This window comes from Anopheles nili, chromosome X (assembly GCF_943737925.1).
Source record: "Anopheles nili chromosome X, idAnoNiliSN_F5_01, whole genome shotgun sequence".
Lineage (NCBI taxonomy): Eukaryota > Metazoa > Arthropoda > Insecta > Diptera > Culicidae > Anopheles > Anopheles nili.
This window is the reverse complement of record NC_071293.1, coordinates 15,794,021-15,816,179: the sequence shown is the minus strand read 5'-3', so window position 1 is coordinate 15,816,179 and position 22,159 is coordinate 15,794,021. Positions and strand designations below refer to the sequence as shown.

At 33.7% G+C, this 22,159-nt stretch overlaps 1 protein-coding gene across 1 annotated transcript; it reads left to right on the top strand.

The window, feature by feature from the left end:
- Window positions 1–950: 950 nt before the first annotated feature.
- On the top strand, window positions 951–2,911 carry LOC128729048 (uncharacterized). The gene is made up of 2 exons (XM_053822696.1): window positions 951–1,128; window positions 2,811–2,911. The coding sequence occupies exons 1-2, from the start codon at window positions 951–953 to the stop codon at window positions 2,909–2,911; spliced, it is 279 nt and encodes a 92-aa protein (XP_053678671.1).
- The last annotated feature ends 19,248 nt before the right edge of the window (window positions 2,912–22,159 follow it).

Here is a 22,159-nt window from a genome sequence, read left to right as displayed (position 1 = left end):
AAGTGATTTTTTAAATGTTGGCCCGCAAGATCATTTTTGTTTGTAAACCGGCCCGCATGCCAAAATGTGTTTGACATCATTGATCAAGACTATCAAGGGAAGGGAAGATTCCATCTAGCGCAATTAGTGATCTGAATAGTGCAATCGAAGACGATATTTATGATAGTGTTAACGAAGTCATCTATTCATCAGCAGAAGAAAGCTACAATGATAATGTTGGAGATCGGCTCCAACTTAACCGTTCGTAATAAGATTCGTTCAGACGCGTTCTTTTAACTCTGCAAACTCTTTATTCTTCAAGTAAAATTGACGATGGGATGGCGGTCGTTTTTACGTTAAAAAAAATTACGTCCTTTCTCTTGGTCTCGCGGCTGGAAAAAAAGTTTGAATCAAATAGCCCCCTCGCGATGGCCGTTTTTTCCCGCGTCATCCCTGCGATGTTTTCCCTTTTGATCTCCATCCCTTCGGCAACGGCACTCCTATCCTGTCTCCTACCTGTCAGTGCCGTTACGTCAGGCAGGCAAACAAACACGCGCTGAATTGTCTATAACAGATAACAATGTGTTTCTTGGAAGCGATCATGTCCCAAACCTCGAACAGTTGACGTTTGAGGAAAGCATTCGGTTGTGGGCTATAACAACGAACCAAACACATCTCGCATCAAATTCGCTACTGAGAATTTTACGCAAAAAACTACTTACAATTTGCCAAAGGATGCGCGAACGCTGCTTAAACCCCCTAACAGCAGGGCAGATATAGCCGAAATAAGAGGCGGCAAATTATGGTACAATGGCTTCGCTAAATGCTTGAACGCTTTCTTCAGAATTCCGCCCAGAATACCGGAACTGTGGCTGGACTTTTTTATTGATGGCCTTCCACTCCACTCTAGTGGGCCTACTCAGATTTGGCTGATTTTAATGCGAATGTCCGATATTCCCTCTGCATCAGTCATGATAGAAGCTGTTTTTTGTGGACCTTCAAAGCCTAACGATACCGAGCAGTATATGTGGCCATTTGTAATGGAAATAAATACGTTACAACACGATGGAATAAACATCAATGGTTGTTCGATACTGGTTAAACTGCGAGCAGTTATTGCGGATACACCCGCTCGATCATTTATTAAAGGTGTTGTTGCTGGAGCGGATGTCTCGTTGCAGGCCCCGCGAAGGAATGGCCTCCTAGCAAGAGAGTATCGCTGGCAGCAGCAAAAATATAATTGTAACCGGAGTCTGCCCGAGCAGGGTCTTGCACCGTTGATCCCCTAGGAGTTTCCAACCTTCCCGCTAGTTGTTTCAGTTACCGAAATATTCGGGGAACCTATGCCGCAGAAGGGGGAGATCTGGTGTTTGACAGTTCGGATGTGGACAGAAAGCCGGTGTGTGAGAAACAACCGCGTGCTGTGAGTGAGGAAGACGTTTAAAAAAAAAGAATATCTCCTCGTATGAGCTCTTGGATTGAATCTGCTTTATTATTTTTTTTTTAAGAACTTAAAATATTTTGTGTTTATTTCACTTAAAATGCTAATATACATGTTGTCATCTTATTTGATAACTTAACTAGGTTCTTAAAACTATGAAACTATGAAACTTAGGCTTAAACTATGAAACTTAGGCTTAAAATAACTTAAAACTATGAAAAAAACCTACAACCTAGCTATATACTAATCAAAAAAATCACCTTAAAAAAGATCCCGGATCAACGCAGAGGTTGAATTCCGGGAGGTGAGTTGGAGACGCATGAAATCGGCTTCAATGCGCTCACTTATCAAAGGGATCCCTGCATCTAGATGCAGGTCCCTGGTGGGGTATCTAGTAGGCAAACTGAGAATCATTTTCAGAAACTTGTTCTGAATTCTCTGCACTACTAGCCTATCCTTGTTTGAGCAATTGCTCCAAACATTGGATCCGTACATCAGCACCGGCAAGATGACTTGGCGGTAGACAATAAGTTTATTGTCCCTCGACAGTCCCGAGCGGCGCGCGATGAGTGGATATAAACTCATCAAGAGTCCAAGTGTTTTGGAGCCAAGGTGATCTACATGCTTCCTGAAAGAAAGCTTTCGATCGATGGAAACCCCAAGGTAGCGCACATCAGTGGACCAAGGGATTTTGCAGTTTTGCAAGGTGATAGGTTCAACCTTACGCACGATGGAAGCTATAAGCATCCGACGTTTGTAGGGGACCACCATCACTTGAGTCTTTGCAAAATTGACTCTTATCCTCCAATCGTTGAGGTATTGGATATATTTATCCATGCTTTATTATTTACAATTTTTGTTCTTATATAGTAAGTTCCTAGGTAAAATGTAAAATGTTCCTTCGTATGTAAATGGTGGATGCGTTCTGAATGTTTTATGATGCACCCGCCTGTCGCTATGCGCATATGTAGATGCATTCTTTTTCCTGTTTATTGCAGTCTTGTTATTTTTGGGGGAAATTCCGAACCCGCTTGATTCGGTCTGATCCTTTTTCTGTTACTCTTGCGCTCATTATCGGTCTCGTTATTGTGCCCATCAAAGCTTAAATGTTTATTTCGGCAAACTACTACGATCTTTCCACGAGTTACAGGTAATGCCTATGATATTTTTAAACCTACCCGTTGCGTTCGCAACGCCTGTGATATTTTAAACCTACCCATTGTGTTCGCAACAGGTGTTGTTTCACATAACGCCAACCACGGATGCTTGAAATGCACCAAAAATGTTACTCGAGATCCGGCTACGCGGTGAATGTACTATGGAACAGTTGCGCAAACGATGCGAATGCATCGTCAATTTATCAATAATGTATATGGTCCACATCGAAAAGCACCAACACCCCTGACTGATTGGCTGAATTTTGATATCATTCAAGACGTGATTGTCGCGGACCGTATGTATTTGATCGACCTTGGTGTTACAAAAAAATAGTAAAAGGGTGGTTAAATGGTGGATTGACCGCTCACCGGAAATGCCAGAGATGTCGAGGAAATTTCTAATTTTCTTACGGAGGCAAAATTACCATCAGAAATTCATCGGAAGCTGCGTCCATTAAAACATCTCCATTTTTGGAAAGCGGCAGCATTCAGAGCGTTTTTGCATGACACAAGAATTGTCGTATTGACGGACAAAATAAGTGGAATAGAGATAAGAAGAATAGATATAGATTTCCACGAGTGTACGATAAAAGTTTAGTTTCAAGTATTTTACACAACTTATTGCATATATTCGATGACGTATGCAGATTTGGCTCGTTAGATAGCATTTCGGCATACCCATTCGAGAGCAACCTTCAAACTATAAAGAGGATGTTGCAAAATGGTAACAGAAACCTCGAACAGTTAGTAAACCGGTTAGCTGAAATAGACAAGCTTGAAAATACACAGCACGACGACAACGGTCATTATCCAGCATTAGCAATTAAAGGCGAAAAAAAAAGTGACCATCAGAACCGTGATTTTGTTCTCAGACCAGGGCATCGAGATGAATGGTTCCTTACAAAAGACAATACTAGCTATAAATATAAAACGGCCCAGCAAACTTCATCTGGGATACGTATAATTGGCCTGCCCTTTGCGCAGAAGTATGAACTTTTCCGTCAGCCTTGTTCGTTTGAAAAACTATACATTTTTCTTGCAAAATATGATGAATTACGTTTATCTGTGAACCTGATTCCAATCATCAATATTCGATGCAAACTAGTGGTTTTGAACATAAATCAAGGAAAAGAATGTGTGGTGATTTCTCTTTTGCATACATTAAAATAAAACACGTTATTTTCAACATTACGTTATATAATTAATTTTTATTTTTTCAAACAAACTTTAAATTTATAACAATTAAATTATAGTTTTAAATTAAATCCTCATTAAAAAAACTTAATCCTAAATTATTTCTTTAGTTTGAAACACAACTTAATTCTAAACTTATATACAAACTTAATTTTATATTATTAATGCTAAAAACTTAAAGCTAAACTGGTCCCACAATTCTGTAAAAGAAATCGAAAATATTATAAAATAAAATAAAAACGAAAAACTCACAAAATAAGTAATTTTCAAACTTACCTTATATTTCAATCCTATTCTGTTTTTTCACTATCAATTCGTTAACTATTTGGAACTTAGTGGTTGCAACTTTCATGAATAAAGATATAATGTTTGTGTAGTTAGAAAGGGCTATTTTTTAGTATGGTCGTTTTGCATCCCTCTACCCTTCCAACTACACGATAGCAAAAACTTTCGATCGAAGAAAATATGCATCGCATCGTGCAGTCGATTTTGTGAATCTTGCCGATGGATACGACTGTTCACATAAGTCACTAATTTTGTTAAAAATTCCGGGTCCTCCATTTTTTTCTCTACTTCCGCTAAACATTCAGCTAATAAAATCTTGTGGAACGGCACAGTATTCGCATCCTGCACCGGCAAATCAACAGGCGCACCTACTTTATTTAAAATGGCTGCCACCATTGTGTCCATCAGCTCAACCTTCCTGTAGAGCTTAGCCTGGATATCCATTTGCCGTTGCTGGTTTTCTACAATCCGTTGCATGTTCAGTGACAATGATTGAATGGACTGTTCGATCGATGCCAGCCAAACAGCAGTATCATCGGTTGCGGAACGAGATGGTGTCATTCCTTTATATGCGGGCCGCCTTGCTATTGACACCGGAATTTTTGAGACCGATGAATTAGATGTTGATGATGTAGACATCGGGCTGCCGAATTTACCACTTTTTCTAATTTTAGCCAGAATGTCACATACCATATCCGAAACATTTGCCATTGCTGATGAATAAACGTCTGAATTATACCTGAATGCATGAATTATCTAAAAGAGTTTTTGGTAAAAATGTATTTAAGCCCTCGTCCGACAGCATGGGTTGGTGTCTGGGGAAATTAGCATTGACAGCACTTAGATTGACAGCATTTAGCCGATATTTTTTTGTTTTCAACTAGATCAAACATGCTGTAGATCATTTATTCAAATACACATTATTCAATTTGACCGTTGAAAGTTAAAATAAACTGTGAGGGGGGGAGGGGGGTTGTTGCGTGTGTGGAATTGTTGGGTCGGGGGGGGTTGATATTTTGCATAAACCTCCCTCCCCAACCACCAATCAGGATGTTCGATGAGTGGGGGGGGGTTTTGGGTGGGCGAGGGGGTTGTTGGGTGGGCGGAGGGTTTGATATTTTGTATAAGCCCCCCCCCCCAACCAACAACTCCACACATTCAACAACACCCTTCCTCTTCTTACAATTAATTTTTACTTTCAACGGTCAAATTGAATAATGTGTATTTGATAAATGATCTATAGCATGTTTGATCTAGTTGAAAACAAAAAATATCGGCTAAATGCTGTCAATCTAAGTGCTGTCAATGCTTATTTCCTTAGACACCAACCCATGCTGTCGGACGAGGGCTTAAATACATTTTTACCATGCATCCTAACCTCAATCGTCTTATAATGCATTTTGGTAAAAATGTATTTAAGCCCTCGTCCGACAGCATGGGTTGGTTTCTGAGGAAATTGGCGCCTACATGGTATGCAATTTCATACTTTGACAGCATTTAGCCGATATTTTTTTTTTTAACTAGATCAAATATGTTATAGATCATTTATTCTAATACACTTGATTCAATTTGACCGTTTCAAGTAAAAATTATTTATTCGATGTGGTTTGAATCAACACATCTAGCTACGTGATGGATTTTCATCGCTAAACGTTCGTGATATGTTATGATTGCATAGTATGTTAATTTGGAATGATTTTAATGTATTTTTTTATTCCATTGAAGAATAAATAGAGAATGGGTGTGAAGATAAAAATTTCAGTTTTACAACTGAAAACACAAAATGAATATTCATCTGCAATGATTATATTTATACATTGTATTATATTTAATTATATTTCATGATTATATTTTTAAGAATGTTAAAATATGCCAAGAACTTGTTGATCTTTTAATCAATTTAACAGCGTTTAAAATATCCGAAACCGGCAGAACGACGCAGCCTAACCTCAACTGTCTCATTAGGGCAGTTTTTATTATCATATCCATTTTTAGTTTTTTTTAGGTTATAAAATAATATATTAAAATCATTCGAAATTATAATATTATGCGGTCATAACATCCAACGAACGATTTGCGATGAAAATTCATAATGTAGCGAAATAACGTCACGATTCTAACCAAATCAAAACAAACAATGTTCGCTTTGAACATGTACACCATTGTGTATCATCCTGTAATTTGGTCACATTTTAAGCAATGTATTTCACCAAAATTAATTTCGTACGTACGAAGTACGCTAAAAAGCAACCTATTTAAAAAATTACGTTTGAATTATTTAAAATATCAAAACAATGCATCCTAACCTCAATCGTCTTATAATGCAATTTTTTATCTTCACAACCATTCTCTATTTATTCTTCAATGGATTAAAAAAATACATTAAAATCATTCCAAATTAACATACTATACAATCATAACACAAAACGAACGTTTAGCGATGAAAATCCATCACGTAGCTAGATGTGTTGATTCAAACCACATCGAATAAATAATTTTTACTTGAAACGGTCAAATTGAATCTTGTGTATTAGAATAAATAATCTATAACAAATTTGATCTAGTTAAAAACAAAAAATTTCGGCTAAATCCTGTCAAAATATGAAATTGCATACCATGTAGGCGGCAATTTCCTCAGAAACCAACCCGTGCTGTCGGACGAGGGCTTAAATACATTTTTACCGGATGCATTGTTTTGATATTTTTAAATAATTCGAACGTAATTTTTTAAATAGGTTGCTTTTTAGCGTACTTCGTAGGTACGAAATTAATTTCGGTGAAATACATTGTTTAAAATGTGACCAAATTACAGGATGGTACACAATGGTGTACAAGTTCAAGGCGAACATTGTTTGTTTTGATTTGGTTAGAATCGTGACGTTATTTCGCTACATTATGAATTTTCATCGCAAATCGTTCGTTGGATGTTATAACCGCATAATATTATAATTTCGAAAGATTTTAATATATTTTTTTGTAACCTAGAAAAAAACTAAAAATGGGTATGATAATAAAAACTGCCCTAATGAGACAGTTGAGGTTAGGTTGCGTAGTTCTACCGGTTTCGGATAATTGAAACGCTGTTAAATTCATAAAAAGATCAACAAGTCCTTGGCATATTTTAACTTTCTTAAAAATATAAAAATAAAATATAATTTAATATAATACAATATATAAATATAATCATTGCAGGTGAAAATTCATTTTGTGACTTCAGTTGTAAAACTGTAGAGTGTAGATAAGGTTTAATAGATTCAAAACAGTTTTATGGAAGACGATTCGATTCAATAATATCATTTGTATTTTTACCGTTAATTATCGTGTGGTTTAATGGTAAAAATAACTTTTTTCAAAAATGAAAACATGTATTGTTCTACCGGCTATCTGGATTGCGTGAATTCAAAATGTTCGCACTATGAGCGAAATAATAATAGATCCGAAAATCATCAGCGTTTCAATTATCCGAAACCGGCAGAACGACGCAACCTAACCTCATTCCTCTCATTAGGGCAGTTTTTATTATCATATCCATTTTTAGTTTTTTCCTAGGTTATAGAAAAATTTATTAAAATCATTCGAAATTATAATATTATACGGTTATAACATCCAACGAACGATTTGGGATGAAAATTCGAATGTTGCGAAATAACGTCACGATTCTAACCAAATCAAAACAAACAATGTTCGCCTTGAACTTGTACACTATTGTGTACCATCCTGTAATTTGGTCACAATTTAAGCAATGTATTTCACCGAAATTAATTTCGTACCTACGAAGTACGATAAAAAGCAACTTATTTAACAAATTACGTTTGAATTATTTAAAAATATCAAAACAATGCATCCTAACCTCAATCGTCTTATAATGCATTTTTTTTTATCTTCACAACCATTCTCTATTTATTCTTTAATGGAATAAAAAATACATTAAAATCATTCCAAATTAACATACTATGCAATCATAACATAACACGAACGGTTAGCGATAAAAAATCATCACGTAGCTAGATGTGTTGATTAAAACCAAATCGAATAAATAATTTTTACTTGAAACGGTCAAATTGAATCATGTGTATTAGAATAAATGATCTATAACATATTTGATCTACTTGAAAACAAAAAAATATTGGCTACATACTAACAAAGTAAGAAATTGCATACCATGCAGGCGCCGATTTCCTCAGAAACCAACCCATTCTTTCGGACGAGGGCTTAAATACATTTTTACCAAATAAAATAAATAGAAACAATGAAAACATACATGTTTCAACAAACCAACCGTTTTTTATTTCACCTATGCGAACATGTTACAATTATGAAAATAGATCATGCGCTTAAAGAATTTTGCTATTGTAAAAGAGTTCAAAAAGTATTTAAAACAGCTCAATAAAATGAAATTGGTTTTGAAAATAATTCTCGAAATTTAGCTTCAAGCTATGCAAAATATTTTGTGAACGTAAAATTTGATTTTGTCAAAAAAATCATCGAGCCATCGCTCAATTACAGGCAAATTAGCATCACTCCATTTTGCTTCTTGAATATGCATATGATTTGACAAATTTTCCGAACACTAAGATACAAAATAACATCAGCATGCAATACGAAAAGGAATTTTGCCTGTATCCAACGAATTTTCCAAAGTGCATTGTGCCGACGTCAGAGGATGCGATATACGATTGAAATTTACTTCGGGGATTGCAAACATTAAAAAAAATAAGTTAAAACAAATAGAAACGAAGAAAAACATACATGTTTCAACAACACAAACGTATTTTATTTCACCTCTGCGAACATGTTACAAGTAAAAAAATAGATTATATTAAACGTATAACTAACTCGTGTGCTTGCAGAATTTTGCTATTGTAAAAGAGTTCAAAAAGTATATATAACAACTTAATAATATTAGTAAGTTTTGAAAATATTTCCCGAAATTTAGCATCAAGCTACACAAAATATTTTGTGAACGTAAAATTTGAATTTGCCAGAAAATCATCAAGCCATCGCTCAATTACAGGCAAATTAGCATCACTCCATTTTGCTTGTTGAATATGATTATAAATTGAGAAATTTTCCAAACACTTAGCTACAAAATAACATCTGCATGCGATACGAAAAGGAGGTTTTCGTTTATCCAACTAATTTCCCAAAGAGCATTGTGCCGACGTCAGAGGATGCGACATACGATTGAAATTTACTTCGGGAATCGAAAACATTAAAAAAATATATTGAAGTAAATAGAAACAAAGAAAAACATACATGTTTCAACAAAACAAACGTATTTTATTTCACCTAAGCAAACATGTTACATTTATGAAAATAGATTATTTTAAACATATAACTAACTCATGCGCTTGCAGAATTTTGCTATTGTAAAAGAGATCAAAAAGTATTTATAACATCTTACTGAAGTGAAATAAGATTTGAAAATAATTTCCGAAATTTACCATCAAGCTACACAAAATATTTTGTGATCGAAAAATTTGAATTTGCCAGAAAATCATCGTACCATCGCTCAATTGCTCACAAATAAGCATAACTCCATTTTGCTTCTTGAATTTGCATATGATTTGAGAAATTTTCCGAGCACTTAGATACAAAATAACATCTGCATGCGATACGAAAAGGAGTTTTTCGTTTGTCCAACTAATTTCCCCAAGTGCTTTGTGCCGACGTCAATGGATGCGACATACGATTGAAATTTACTTCGGGAATTGAAAACATTAAAAAAATAAATTGAAATAAATAGAAACAAATGAAAACAAACATGTTTCAACAAAACAAACGATTTCTATTTCACCTCTGCGAACATGTTACAATTATGAAAATAGAATATTTTAAACGTATAACTAACTCATGCGCTTGCAGAATTTTCCTATTGTAAAAGAGTTCAAAAAGTATTTATAACAGCTTAATAAAATGAAATAAGTTTTGAAAATATTTTCCGAAATTTAGCATCAAGCTACACAAAATATTTTGTGAACGTAAAATTTGATTTTGAAAAAAAATCATCGAGCCATCGCTCAATTACAGGCAAATTAGCATCACTCCATTTTGGTTCTTGAATATGCATATGATTTGACAAATTTTCCGAACACTTAGATACAAAATAACATCTGCATGCGATACGAAAAGGAGTTTTTCGTTTATCCAACTAATTTCCCCAAATGCTTTGTGCCGACGTCAATGGATGCGACATACGATTGAAATTTACTTCGGGAATTGAAAACATTAAAAAAATATATTGAAGTAAATAGAAACAAAGATAAACATACATCTTTTAACAAAACAAACGTTTTCTATTTCACCTCTGCGAACATGTTACAATTATGAAAATAGATTATTTTAAACGTATAACTAACTTATGCGCTTGCAGAATTTTGCAATTGTAAAAGAGTTCAAAAAGTATTTATAACAGCTTAATAATATTAAATTAGTTTTGAAAATATTTTCCGATATATAGCATTAAGATAAACAAAATATTTTGTGAACGTTAAATTTGAATTTGCCAAATAATCATCGAGCCATCGCTCAGTTACAGGCAAATTAGTATCACTCCATTTTGCTTCTCGAATATGAATATGAATTGAGAAATTTTCCGAACACTTAGATACAAAATAACATCAGCATGCGATACGAAAAGGAATTTTGCCTTTATCCAACGAATTTCCCTAAGTGCATTGTGCCGACGTCTGAGGATGCGATATACGATTGAAATTTACTTCGGGAATTGAAAATAATAAAAAAATAAATTGAAATAAATAGAAACAAAGAAAAACATACATGTTTCAACAAAACAAGCGTTTTCTATTTCAGAATTATGCTATTGTAAAAGAGTTCAAAAAGTATTTATAACAGCTTAATAAAATGAAATTAGTTTCGAAAATAATTTCCGAAACTTATCATCAAGCTACATAAAATATTTTGTGAACAAATTAGCATCACTCCATTATTACAAACAAGTTATTACAGACAAATTAGCATCACTCCATTTTGCTTCTATATATGAATATGATTTGAGAAATTTTCCGAACACTTAGATACAAAATAACATCAGCATATGTTATGAAAAGGAATTTTTCCTTTATCCAACTAATTTCCCAAAGAGCATTGTGCCGACGTCAGAGGATGCGATAAACGTTTGAAATTTACTTCGGGAATTGCAAACATTAAAAAAATAATTTAAAACAAATAGCAACAAAGAAAAACATACATGTTGCAACAAAACAAACGTATTTTATTTCACCAATGCGAACATTTTAAAATTATGAAAATAGATTTTTTAAAACGTATAATTAACTCATGCACTTGCAGAATTTTGCTATTGTAAAAGAGTTTAAATAGCACTTATAACACCTTATTGAAATGAAATTAGTTTGGAAAATAATTCCCGAAACTTACCATCAAGCTACACAAAATATTTTGTGAACGTAAAATTTGAATTTGCCAGAAAATCATCGAGCCATTGCTCAATTACAGGCAAATTAGCATCACTCCATTTTGCTTCTTGAATATGCATATGATTTTACAAATTTTCCGAACACTTAGATACAAAATAACATCTGCATGCGATACGAAAAGGAGTTTTTCGTTTATCCAACTAATTTCCCCAAGTGCTATGTGCCAACTTCAATGGATGCGACATACGCTTGAAATTTACTTCGGGAATTGAAAACATTAAAAAAATAACTTGAAATAAATAGAAACAAAGATAAACATACATCTTTTAACAAAACAAGCGTTTTCTATTTCACCTCTGCGAACATGTTACAATTATGAAAATAGATTATTTTAAACGTATAACTAACTCATGCGCTTGCAGAATTTTGCAATTGTAAAAGAGTTCAAAAAGTATTTATAACAGCTTAATAATATTAAATTAGTTTTGAAAATATTTTCCGATATATAGCATTAAGATAAACAAAATATTTTGTGAACGTTAAATTTGAATTTGCCAAATAATCATCGAGCCATCGCTCAGTTACAGGCAAATTAGTATCACTCCATTTTGCTTCTCGAATATGAATATGAATTGAGAAATTTTCCGAACACTTAGATACAAAATAACATCAGCATGCGATACGAAAAGGAATTTTGCCTTTATCCAACGAATTTCCCTAAGTGCATTGTGCCGACGTCTGAGGATGCGATATACGATTGAAATTTACTTCGGGAATTGAAAATAATAAAAAAATAAATTGAAATAAATAGAAACAAAGAAAAACATACATGTTTCAACAAAACAAGCGTTTTCTATTTCAGAATTATGCTATTGTAAAAGAGTTCAAAAAGTATTTATAACAGCTTAATAAAATGAAATTAGTTTCGAAAATAATTTCCGAAACTTATCATCAAGCTACATAAAATATTTTGTGAACAAATTAGCATCACTCCATTATTACAAACAAGTTATTACAGACAAATTAGCATCACTCCATTTTGCTTCTATATATGAATATGATTTGAGAAATTTTCCAAACACTAAGATACAAAATAACATCAGCATATGTTATGAAAAGGAATTTTTCCTTTATCCAACTAATTTCCCAAAGAGCATTGTGCCGACGTCAGAGGATGCGATAAACGTTTGAAATTTACTTCGGGAATTGCAAACATTAAAAAAATAATTTAAAACAAATAGCAACAAAGAAAAACATACATGTTGCAACAAAACAAACGTTTTTTATTTCACCAATGCGAACATTTTAAAATTATGAAAATAGATTTTTTAAAACGTATAATTAACTCATGCACTTGCAGAATTTTGCTATTGTAAAAGAGTTTAAATAGCACTTATAACACCTTATTGAAATGAAATTAGTTTGGAAAATAATTCCCGAAACTTACCATCAAGCTACACAAACTATTTTGTGAACGTAAAATTTGAATTTGCCAGAAAATCATCGAACCATCGCTCAATTACAGGCAAATTAGCATCACTCCACTTTGCTTCTTGAATATGCATATGATTTGACAAATTTTCCGAACACTTAGATACAAAATAACATCTGCATGCGATACGAAAAGGAGTTTTTCGTTTATCCAACTAATTTCCCCAAGTGCTATGTGCCAACGTCAATGGATGCGACATACGATTGTAATTTACTTTGGGAATTGTAAACATTAAAAAAATAAATTGAAATAAATAGAAACAAAGAAAAACATACATCTTTTAACAAAACAAACGTTTTCTATTTCACCTCTGCGAACATGTTACAATTATGAAAATAGATTATTTTAAACGTATAACTAACTCATGCGCTTGCAGAATTTTGCAATTGTAAAAGAGTTCAAAAAGTATTTATAACAGCTTAATAATATTAAATTAGTTTTGAAAATATTTTCCGAAATATAGCATCAAGATAAATAAAATATTTTGTGAACGTTAAATTTGAATTTGACAAATAATCATCGAGCCATCGCTCAGTTACAGGCAAATTAGCATCACTCCATTTTGGTTCTTGAATATGAATATGAATTGAGAAATTTTCTGAACACTTAGATACAAAATAACATCAGCATGTGATACGAAAAGGAATTTTGCCTTTATCCGACGAATATCCCAAAGAGCATTGTGCCGACGTCAATGGATGTGATATACGTTTGAAATTTACTTCGGGAATTGAAAACATTAAAAAAATAAGTTAAAACAAATAGCAACAAAGAAAAACATACATGTTTCAACAAAACAAACGTATTCTATTTCACCAATGCGAACATGTTACAATTATGAAAACAGACTTTTTTACACATTTAACTAACTCATGCGCTTGCAGAGTTTTGCTTATTGAAATGGAATTAGTTTTGAAAATGATTCCCGAAATTTACCATCAAGCCCCACAAAATATTTTGTGAACGTAAAATTTGATTTTGCCAGATTATCATCGAGCCATCACTCAATTACAGGCAAATTAGCATCACTCCATGTTGCTTCTTGAATATGCATATGATTTGACAAATTTTCCGAACACTAAGATATAAAATAACATCAGCATGCAATACGAAAAGGATTTTTGCCTGTATCCAACGAATTTTTCAAAGTGCATTGTCCCGACGTCAGAGGATGCGACATACGATTGAAATTTACTTCGGGAATTGAAAACATTATAAAACTGAGTTAAAATAAAAGAAACAAAAAGAACATACTTGTTTCAACAAAACAAACGTATTTTATTTCACCAACATGCGAACATGTTACAATTATGAAAACAGATTTTTTTAAACGTATAACTAACTCATGCGCTTGCAGAATTTTGCTATTGTAAAAGAGTTCAAAAAGTATTAATAACATCTTAATGAAATGAAATTAGTTTTGAAAATAATTCCCAAAACTTATCATCAAGCTTCATAAAAAATTTTGTGTTTCAACAAAACAAACGTTTTTTATTTCACCTATGCGAACATGTTACAGTTATGAAAATTGATTTTTTTTTAACGTGTATCTAACTCATGCGCTTGCAGAATTTTGCCTTTGTATAAGAATTCAAAAAGTAGTTGTAACAGCTTTATAATTTTAAAAAGTTTGGAAAATAATTTCCGAAACTTACCATTAAGCTCCACAAAATATATTGTGAACGTAAAGTTTGATTTTGCCAAAAAACCATCGAGCCATCGCTCAGTTACAGGCAAATTAGCATCACTCCATTTTGCTTCTATATATGAATATGATTTGAGAAATCTTCCGAACACTTAGATAGAAAATAACATCAGCATGCGATACGAAAAGGAATTTTGCCTTTATCCAACTAATTTCTCAAAGTGCATTGTGCTGACGTCAATGGATGTGATATACGTCTGAAATTTATTTCGAGAATTGAAAACTTAAAAAAAAATAAATTAAAACAAATAGCAACAAAGAAAAACATACATGTTTCAACAAAACAAACGTTTTTTATTTCACCTATGCGGACATGTTACAATCATGAAAATAGATTTTTCTTTACGCATAACTAACTCATGAGCTTGCAGAATTTTGCTTTTGTAAAAGAGTTCAAAAAGCATTTATTACAGCTTAATAATATTAAATTAGTTTTGATAATAATTTCCGAACCTTATCATCCAGCTGCATAAAAAGTTTTGTGAACAAATTAGCATCACTGCATTATTACAGACAAGTTATTACAGACTGTTGTGATATGGCAATGAAAGTTGACCGCGCTAGCTGACGGTACCAACACAACTAACACTTTATTTTATGAAGCATTTGAACTGCATTGAACTGCTATGACCAAGGTTTCTAAGGTGATACTTGTATAGGTCTAAGGTGATACTTTGTATATATATTTCAACACCCCTGCTCAAAGAATCACCAATTAATTCAGTCCTATCTTAAGTGCCAATCTTTGAAATTCAGAAGCTGACAATCCCTTTGTCATGATATCCGCTAATTGTGATTTTGAAGGCACATATACTGCCCTTATCTTGCCTTGGTGGATTTGCTCTTGAATGTAATTGTATTTAATATCTATATGTTTCATGCGTTTGCTTTCTATCTTTCCTTCCGTTAGATGCAAACAAGATTGATTGTCTTCATATATAGTGGAAGTTACTATGGAAACATTTATGCCAATATCGTTTAATAATCTTCTCATCCATACTGCTTGAGTTGTTGCTGTACAAAATGCTATTAATTCCGCTTCTGTAGATGATAAAGCTACTGTTGATTGTTTTCTAGTCATCCACCAAACAGTTACCCCATAAACACGCACAATATATCCATTAATTGACTTTCTATCATTAACATTGTTTCCCCAATCAGCATCACAAAATATTGCTAATGCATTGCTAGCATAAGTTGCCGTGAATTCTAAACCTTTATTTACAGATCCTTTTCAATATCTCAAAATACTTTTTAAGTATCTCCAATGTTCTTCCGTAGGGCAACTTTGTAGTTGACTAAAGAAGTTTATCGCAGCACATAAATCTGGTCGAGAAGTAAGAGCTAAATATGCAATGCATCCTACTAATTCTCTATATGGTTTATCTGCTCGTTCTTTTTCTGTGCCCTTGTATAGTTTGAAATGACACTCAATTGGCGTTTGAACAGGTTTGCAATCCTCCATACCAAATCTGCATATTAATTTTTGAATAATTTTTCACTTCCAAATACACGCATGTTCGATACATCAGGTTTTTTCCCATACCATTCTTCATATGGAGTCACATTCCTGTTCAATGCACGAGTAGGACTTCGGTTTATTTGATAAATGGCTGTGTAAACTGCCTCGCTCCACATAATTTTATGAATATTTTTATAAATGAGCATTGCACGAACTTTCTCAATTATCTTTCGATTGAGTCGTTCACTGACACCGTTTTGCTCTGGCGTATATGGTACTGATGGTTGTAAAATTATTCCTTTGTTTTTACAAAACGATTTAAAGTCTCTATTTATATATTCTGTTCCATTGTCACAAATAAATTTTTCGATTTTGCTACCGAAATGTGCTGTGCACATTGCTTCGTATTCCTTGAAACAGTTCAAAACTTCACTTTTTGATTTTATGAGATAAGCTGCAGATAAGTGGGTAAAATCGTCTGTAAAAGTTACAAAATAATTGTTTCCATCCCATGTTGAAGGCGTAATAGGACCACAAACATCACTATGTATAACTTCGATGGGTCTACTTGACCGTTTTTCTTCACGACGCTTAATTGTTTTTTGGGGTTCTTTTCCGAGTATACAAGATTCGCATAATTTGTCTCCACTATCACTATTTGGTTTAGCACTTTTAATGTTTATTCCATTGACCATATGTTTTCCGATTAATAATTCTAAGTTTTTCTGACCAATATGTCCATATTTACAGTGCCATAACTTATAGTCCTGTATAACTGTTGATGCTTGTGCATAATGTGATCGAACAGTTAGATTTATTTTATACAAATTATTGATTTTATTACCGGTCATCACTATGTCATCTTTTTTGTTACGCACTTTTACTTCAGCATTCCTAAAAATCACTTCGAGTCCTGATAAGTCCAATTTTTGCAATGACATTAAATTGATGGAAAGATCTGGCACGTATAGCACATCATTAATTTCAAACTTGGTGTTTTCACTGTATCCTATTATTGTTTACTTTTGTCTAGCCATTAAATTAGAACCAAATTTTGCTGTTCCAATTGTTATCGGAATGTTTAAGTCTTGAAGTGAAACAAAAAGGTTTTTATTCCTTACCATGTGGTCTGTAGCTCCACTGTCCATATACCAATCGTCATTATTCTGACAACTAACGAGCGCTACACTATTTGCAATTGCTTTGTTTTCCGGTTCCTTAAAATGTTTTTCTTGTAGCAAGCGACAATTTCGCTTTATATGACCAGGCTTCTTGCAATAGTTGCAATTTAGTGGTCTTCTGTTGAACTGTGTTTGTAGAGCTCTGTCCATGTTGCTGTATGTGTCGTCTCGTTCTTTTAGCCTATTGTGCTCATCCACAATTCTTGTTTTGACCGATTCCAGAGAAATTGATTTTTCTGGAGCACTATCCAAAGCTGTTACCAAACCGTCAAACGATTGTGGTAAACTTCTTAAAATCATACAGATTTTGAGCTCCTCATCAAGCTTGGTACCAGAGGCGTCCAGTTTCTCGAAGTATTCTTCGAACTGCTTGATGTGTTCTGCAACATCGCCACTTAAAAAGTTTGTAGAACATATTTTCTTTAGAAACGATACACGCATCGACCGCGTTGTTCTTTCATGGTGGGCTTTAAGCGTATCATATACGTCTTTGGCAAGATGACAGTTTTTAATTATAGGCAGTTGTTCATCATCCACCAAAAGTATTAATGTGGCCTTCGTTTTACTATCGGCTTTACACCATGCTTCTGCTTTTGTCTCATCATCCGGAACACCCTTTTCCACTACACTCCACAAATCCTCCTTTATAAGCACCATTTGGGCACGGATTTTCCATGCTAGCCAATTACTATTGTTCAATTTCTTTACACCGTAGTTTTCTTCCATTTTTATTTAGTATCAACTGCACACGTTTCACAAACGAATTACTGCTAACTTCTTTATATACTTTCCAAGTGTTGGGTGCCTGGGCCCATAACCTGTTGTGATATGGCAATGAAAATTGACCGCGCTAGCTGACGGTACCAACACAACTAACTCTTTATTTTATAAAACAATTGAACTGCATTGAACTGCTATGACCAAGGTTTCTAAGGTGATACTTGTATAGGTCTAAGGTGATACTTTGTATATATATTTCAACACAGACAAACTAGCATCACTCCATTCTGCTTCTATATATGAATATGATTTGAGAAATCTTCCGAACACTTAGATACAAAATAACATCAGCATGCGATACGAAAAGGAATTTTGCCTGCATCCAACGAATTTCCCCAAGTGCATTGTGCCGACGTCAATGGATGTGATATACGTTTGAAATTTACTTCGGGAATTGTAAACATTGAAAAAATAAGTTAAAACAAATAGCAACAAAGAAAAACATACATGTTTCAACAAAACAAACGTATTTTATTTCACCTATGCGGACATGTTACAATTATGAAAATAGATTCTTCTATACGTATAACTAACTCATGCCCTTGCAGAATTTTGCTATTGTAAAAAAGTTCAAAAAGTATTTATAACAGCTTTATAATATTAATAAGTTTTGAAAATAATACCCGAAACTTATCATCAAGCTACACAAAATATTTTGTGAACGTAAAATTTGATTTTGCCAAAAAATCATCGAGCCATCGCTCAATTACAGGCAAATTCGCATCACTCCATTTTATTTTGATATATGAATGTGATTTGAGAAATCTTCCGAACACTTAGATAGAAAATAACATCAGCATGCGATACGAAAAGGAATTTTGCCTTTATCCAACTAATTTCTCAAAGTGCATTGTGCTGACGTCAATGGATGTGATATACGTCTGAAATTTATTTCGAGAATAGAAAACTTAAAAAAAAATAAATTAAAACAAATAGCAACAAAGAAAAACATACATGTTTCAACAAAACAAACGTTTTTTATTTCACCTATGCGGACATGTTACAATCATGAAAATAGATTCTTCTTTACGCATAACTAACTCATGAGCTTGCAGAATTTTGCTTTTGTAAAAGAGTTCAAAAAGCATTTATTACAGCTTAATAATATTAAATTAGTTTTGATAATAATTTCCGAACCTTATCATCCAGCTGCATAAAATGTTTTGTGAACAAATTAGCATCACTGCATTATTACAGACAAGTTATTACAGACTGTTGTGATATGGCAATGAAAGTTGACCGCGCTAGCTGACGGTACCAACACAACTAACACTTTATTTTATGAAGCATTTGAACTGCATTGAACTGCTATGACCAAGGTTTCTAAGGTGATACTTGTATAGGTCTAAGGTGATACTTTGTATATATATTTCAACACCCCTGCTCAAAGAATCACCAATTAATTCAGTCCTATCTTAAGTGCCAATCTTTGAAATTCAGAAGCTGACAATCCCTTTGTCATGATATCCGCTAATTGTGATTTTGAAGGCACATATACTGCCCTTATCTTGCCTTGGTGGATTTGCTCTTGAATGTAATTGTATTTAATATCTATATGTTTCATGCGTTTGCTTTCTATCTTTCCTTCCGTTAGATGCAAACAAGATTGATTGTCTTCATATATAGTGGAAGTTACTATGGAAACATTTATGTCAATATCGTTTAATAATCTTCTCATCCATACTGCTTGAGTTGTTGCTGTACAAAATGCTATTAATTCCGCTTCTGTAGATGATAAAGCTACTGTTGATTGTTTTCTAGTCATCCACCAAACAGTTGCCCCATAAACACGCACAATATATCCATTAATTGACTTTCTATCATTAACATTGTTTCCCCAATCAGCATCACAAAATATTGCTAATGCATTGCTAGCATAAGTTGCCGTGAATTCTAAACCTTTATTTACAGATCCTTTTCAATATCTCAAAATACTTTTTAAGTATCTCCAATGTTCTTCCGTAGGGCAACTTTGTAGTTGACTAAAGAAGTTTATCGCAGCACATAAATCTGGTCGAGAAGTAAGAGCCAAATATGCAATGCATCCTACTAATTCTCTATATGGTTTATCTGCTCGTTCTTTTTCTGTGCCCTTGTATAGTTTGAAATGACTCTCAATTGGCGTTTGAACAGGTTTGTAATCCTCCATACCAAATCTGCATATTAATTTTTGAATAATTTTTCACTTCCAAATACACGCATGTTCGATACATCAGGTTTTTTCCCATACCATTCTTCATATGGAGTCACATTCCTGTTCAATGCACGAGTAGGACTTCGGTTTATTTGATAAATGGCTGTGTAAACTGCCTCGCTCCACATAGTTTTATGAATATTTTTATAAATGAGCATTGCACGAACTTTCTCAATTATCTTTCGATTGAGTCGTTCACTGACACCGTTTTGCTCTGGCGTATATGGTACTGATGGTTGTAAAATTATTCCTTTGTTTTTACAAAACGATTTAAAGTCTCTATTTATATATTCTGTTCCATTGTCACAAATAAATTTTTCGATTTTGCTACCGAAATGTGCTGTGCACATTGCTTCGTATTCCTTGAAACAGTTCAAAACTTCACTTTTTGATTTTATGAGATAAGCTGCAGATAAGTGGGTAAAATCGTCTGTAAAAGTTACAAAATAATTGTTTCCATCCCATGTTGAAGGCGTAATAGGACCACAAACATCACTATGTATAACTTCGATGGGTCTACTTGACCGTTTTTCTTCACGACGCTTAATTGTTTTTTGGGGTTCTTTTCCGAGTATACAAGATTCGCATAATTTGTCTCCACTATCACTATTTGGTTTAGCACTTTTAATGTTTATTCCATTGACCATATGTTTTCCGATTAATAATTCTAAGTTTTTCTGACCAATATGTCCATATTTACAGTGCCATAACTTATAGTCCTGTATAACTGTTGATGCTTGTGCATAATGTGATCGAACAGTTAGATTTATTTTATACAAATTATTGATTTTATTACCGGTCATCACTATGTCATCTTTTTTGTTACGCACTTTTACTTCAGCATTCCTAAAAATCACTTCGAGTCCTGATAAGTCCAATTTTTGCAATGACATTAAATTGATGGAAAGATCTGGCACGTATAGCACATCATTAATTTCAAACTTGGTGTTTTCACTGTATCCTATTATTGTTTACTTTTGTCTAGCCATTAAATTAGAACCAAATTTTGCTGTTCCAATTGTTATCGGAATGTTTAAGTCTTGAAGTGAAACAAAAAGGTTTTTATTCCTTACCATGTGGTCTGTAGCTCCACTGTCCATATACCAATCGTCATTATTCTGACAACTAACGAGCGCTACACTATTTGCAATTGCTTTGTTTTCCGGTTCCTTAAAATGTTTTTCTTGTAGCAAGCGACAATTTCGCTTTATATGACCAGGCTTCTTGCAATAGTTGCAATTTAGTGGTCTTCTGTTGAACTGTGTTTGTAGAGCTCTGTCCATGTTGCTGTATGTGTCGTCTCGTTCTTTTAGCCTATTGTGCTCATCCACAATTCTTGTTTTGACCGATTCCAGAGAAATTGATTTTTCTGGAGCACTATCCAAAGCTGTTACCAAACCGTCAAACGATTGTGGTAAACTTCTTAAAATCATACAGATTTTGAGCTCCTCATCAAGCTTGGTACCAGAGGCGTCCAGTTTCTCGAAGTATTCTTCGAACTGCTTGATGTGTTCTGCAACATCGCCACTTAAAAAGTTTGTAGAACATATTTTCTTTAGAAACGATACACGCATCGACCGCGTTGTTCTTTCATGGTGGGCTTTAAGCGTATCATATACGTCTTTGGCAAGATGACAGTTTTTAATTATAGGCAGTTGTTCATCATCCACCAAAAGTATTAATGTGGCCTTCGTTTTACTATCGGCTTTACACCATGCTTCTGCTTTTGTCTCATCATCCGGAACACCCTTTTCCACTACACTCCACAAATCCTCCTTTATAAGCACCATTTGGGCACGGATTTTCCATGCTAGCCAATTACTATTGTTCAATTTCTTTACACCGTAGTTTTCTTCCATTTTTATTTAGTATCAACTGCACACGTTTCACAA

Excerpts from the sequence above, each read along its gene's own strand:
- LOC128729048 (XM_053822696.1), top strand. The coding sequence starts at position 951 with ATGATAGAAGCTGTTTTTTGTGGACCTTCAAAGCCTAACGATACCGAG. Across the intron at positions 1,129-2,810 it reads CGCTCGATCATTTATTAAAG|CACCAACACCCCTGACTGAT; the intron begins GTGTTGTTGCTG and ends CACATCGAAAAG.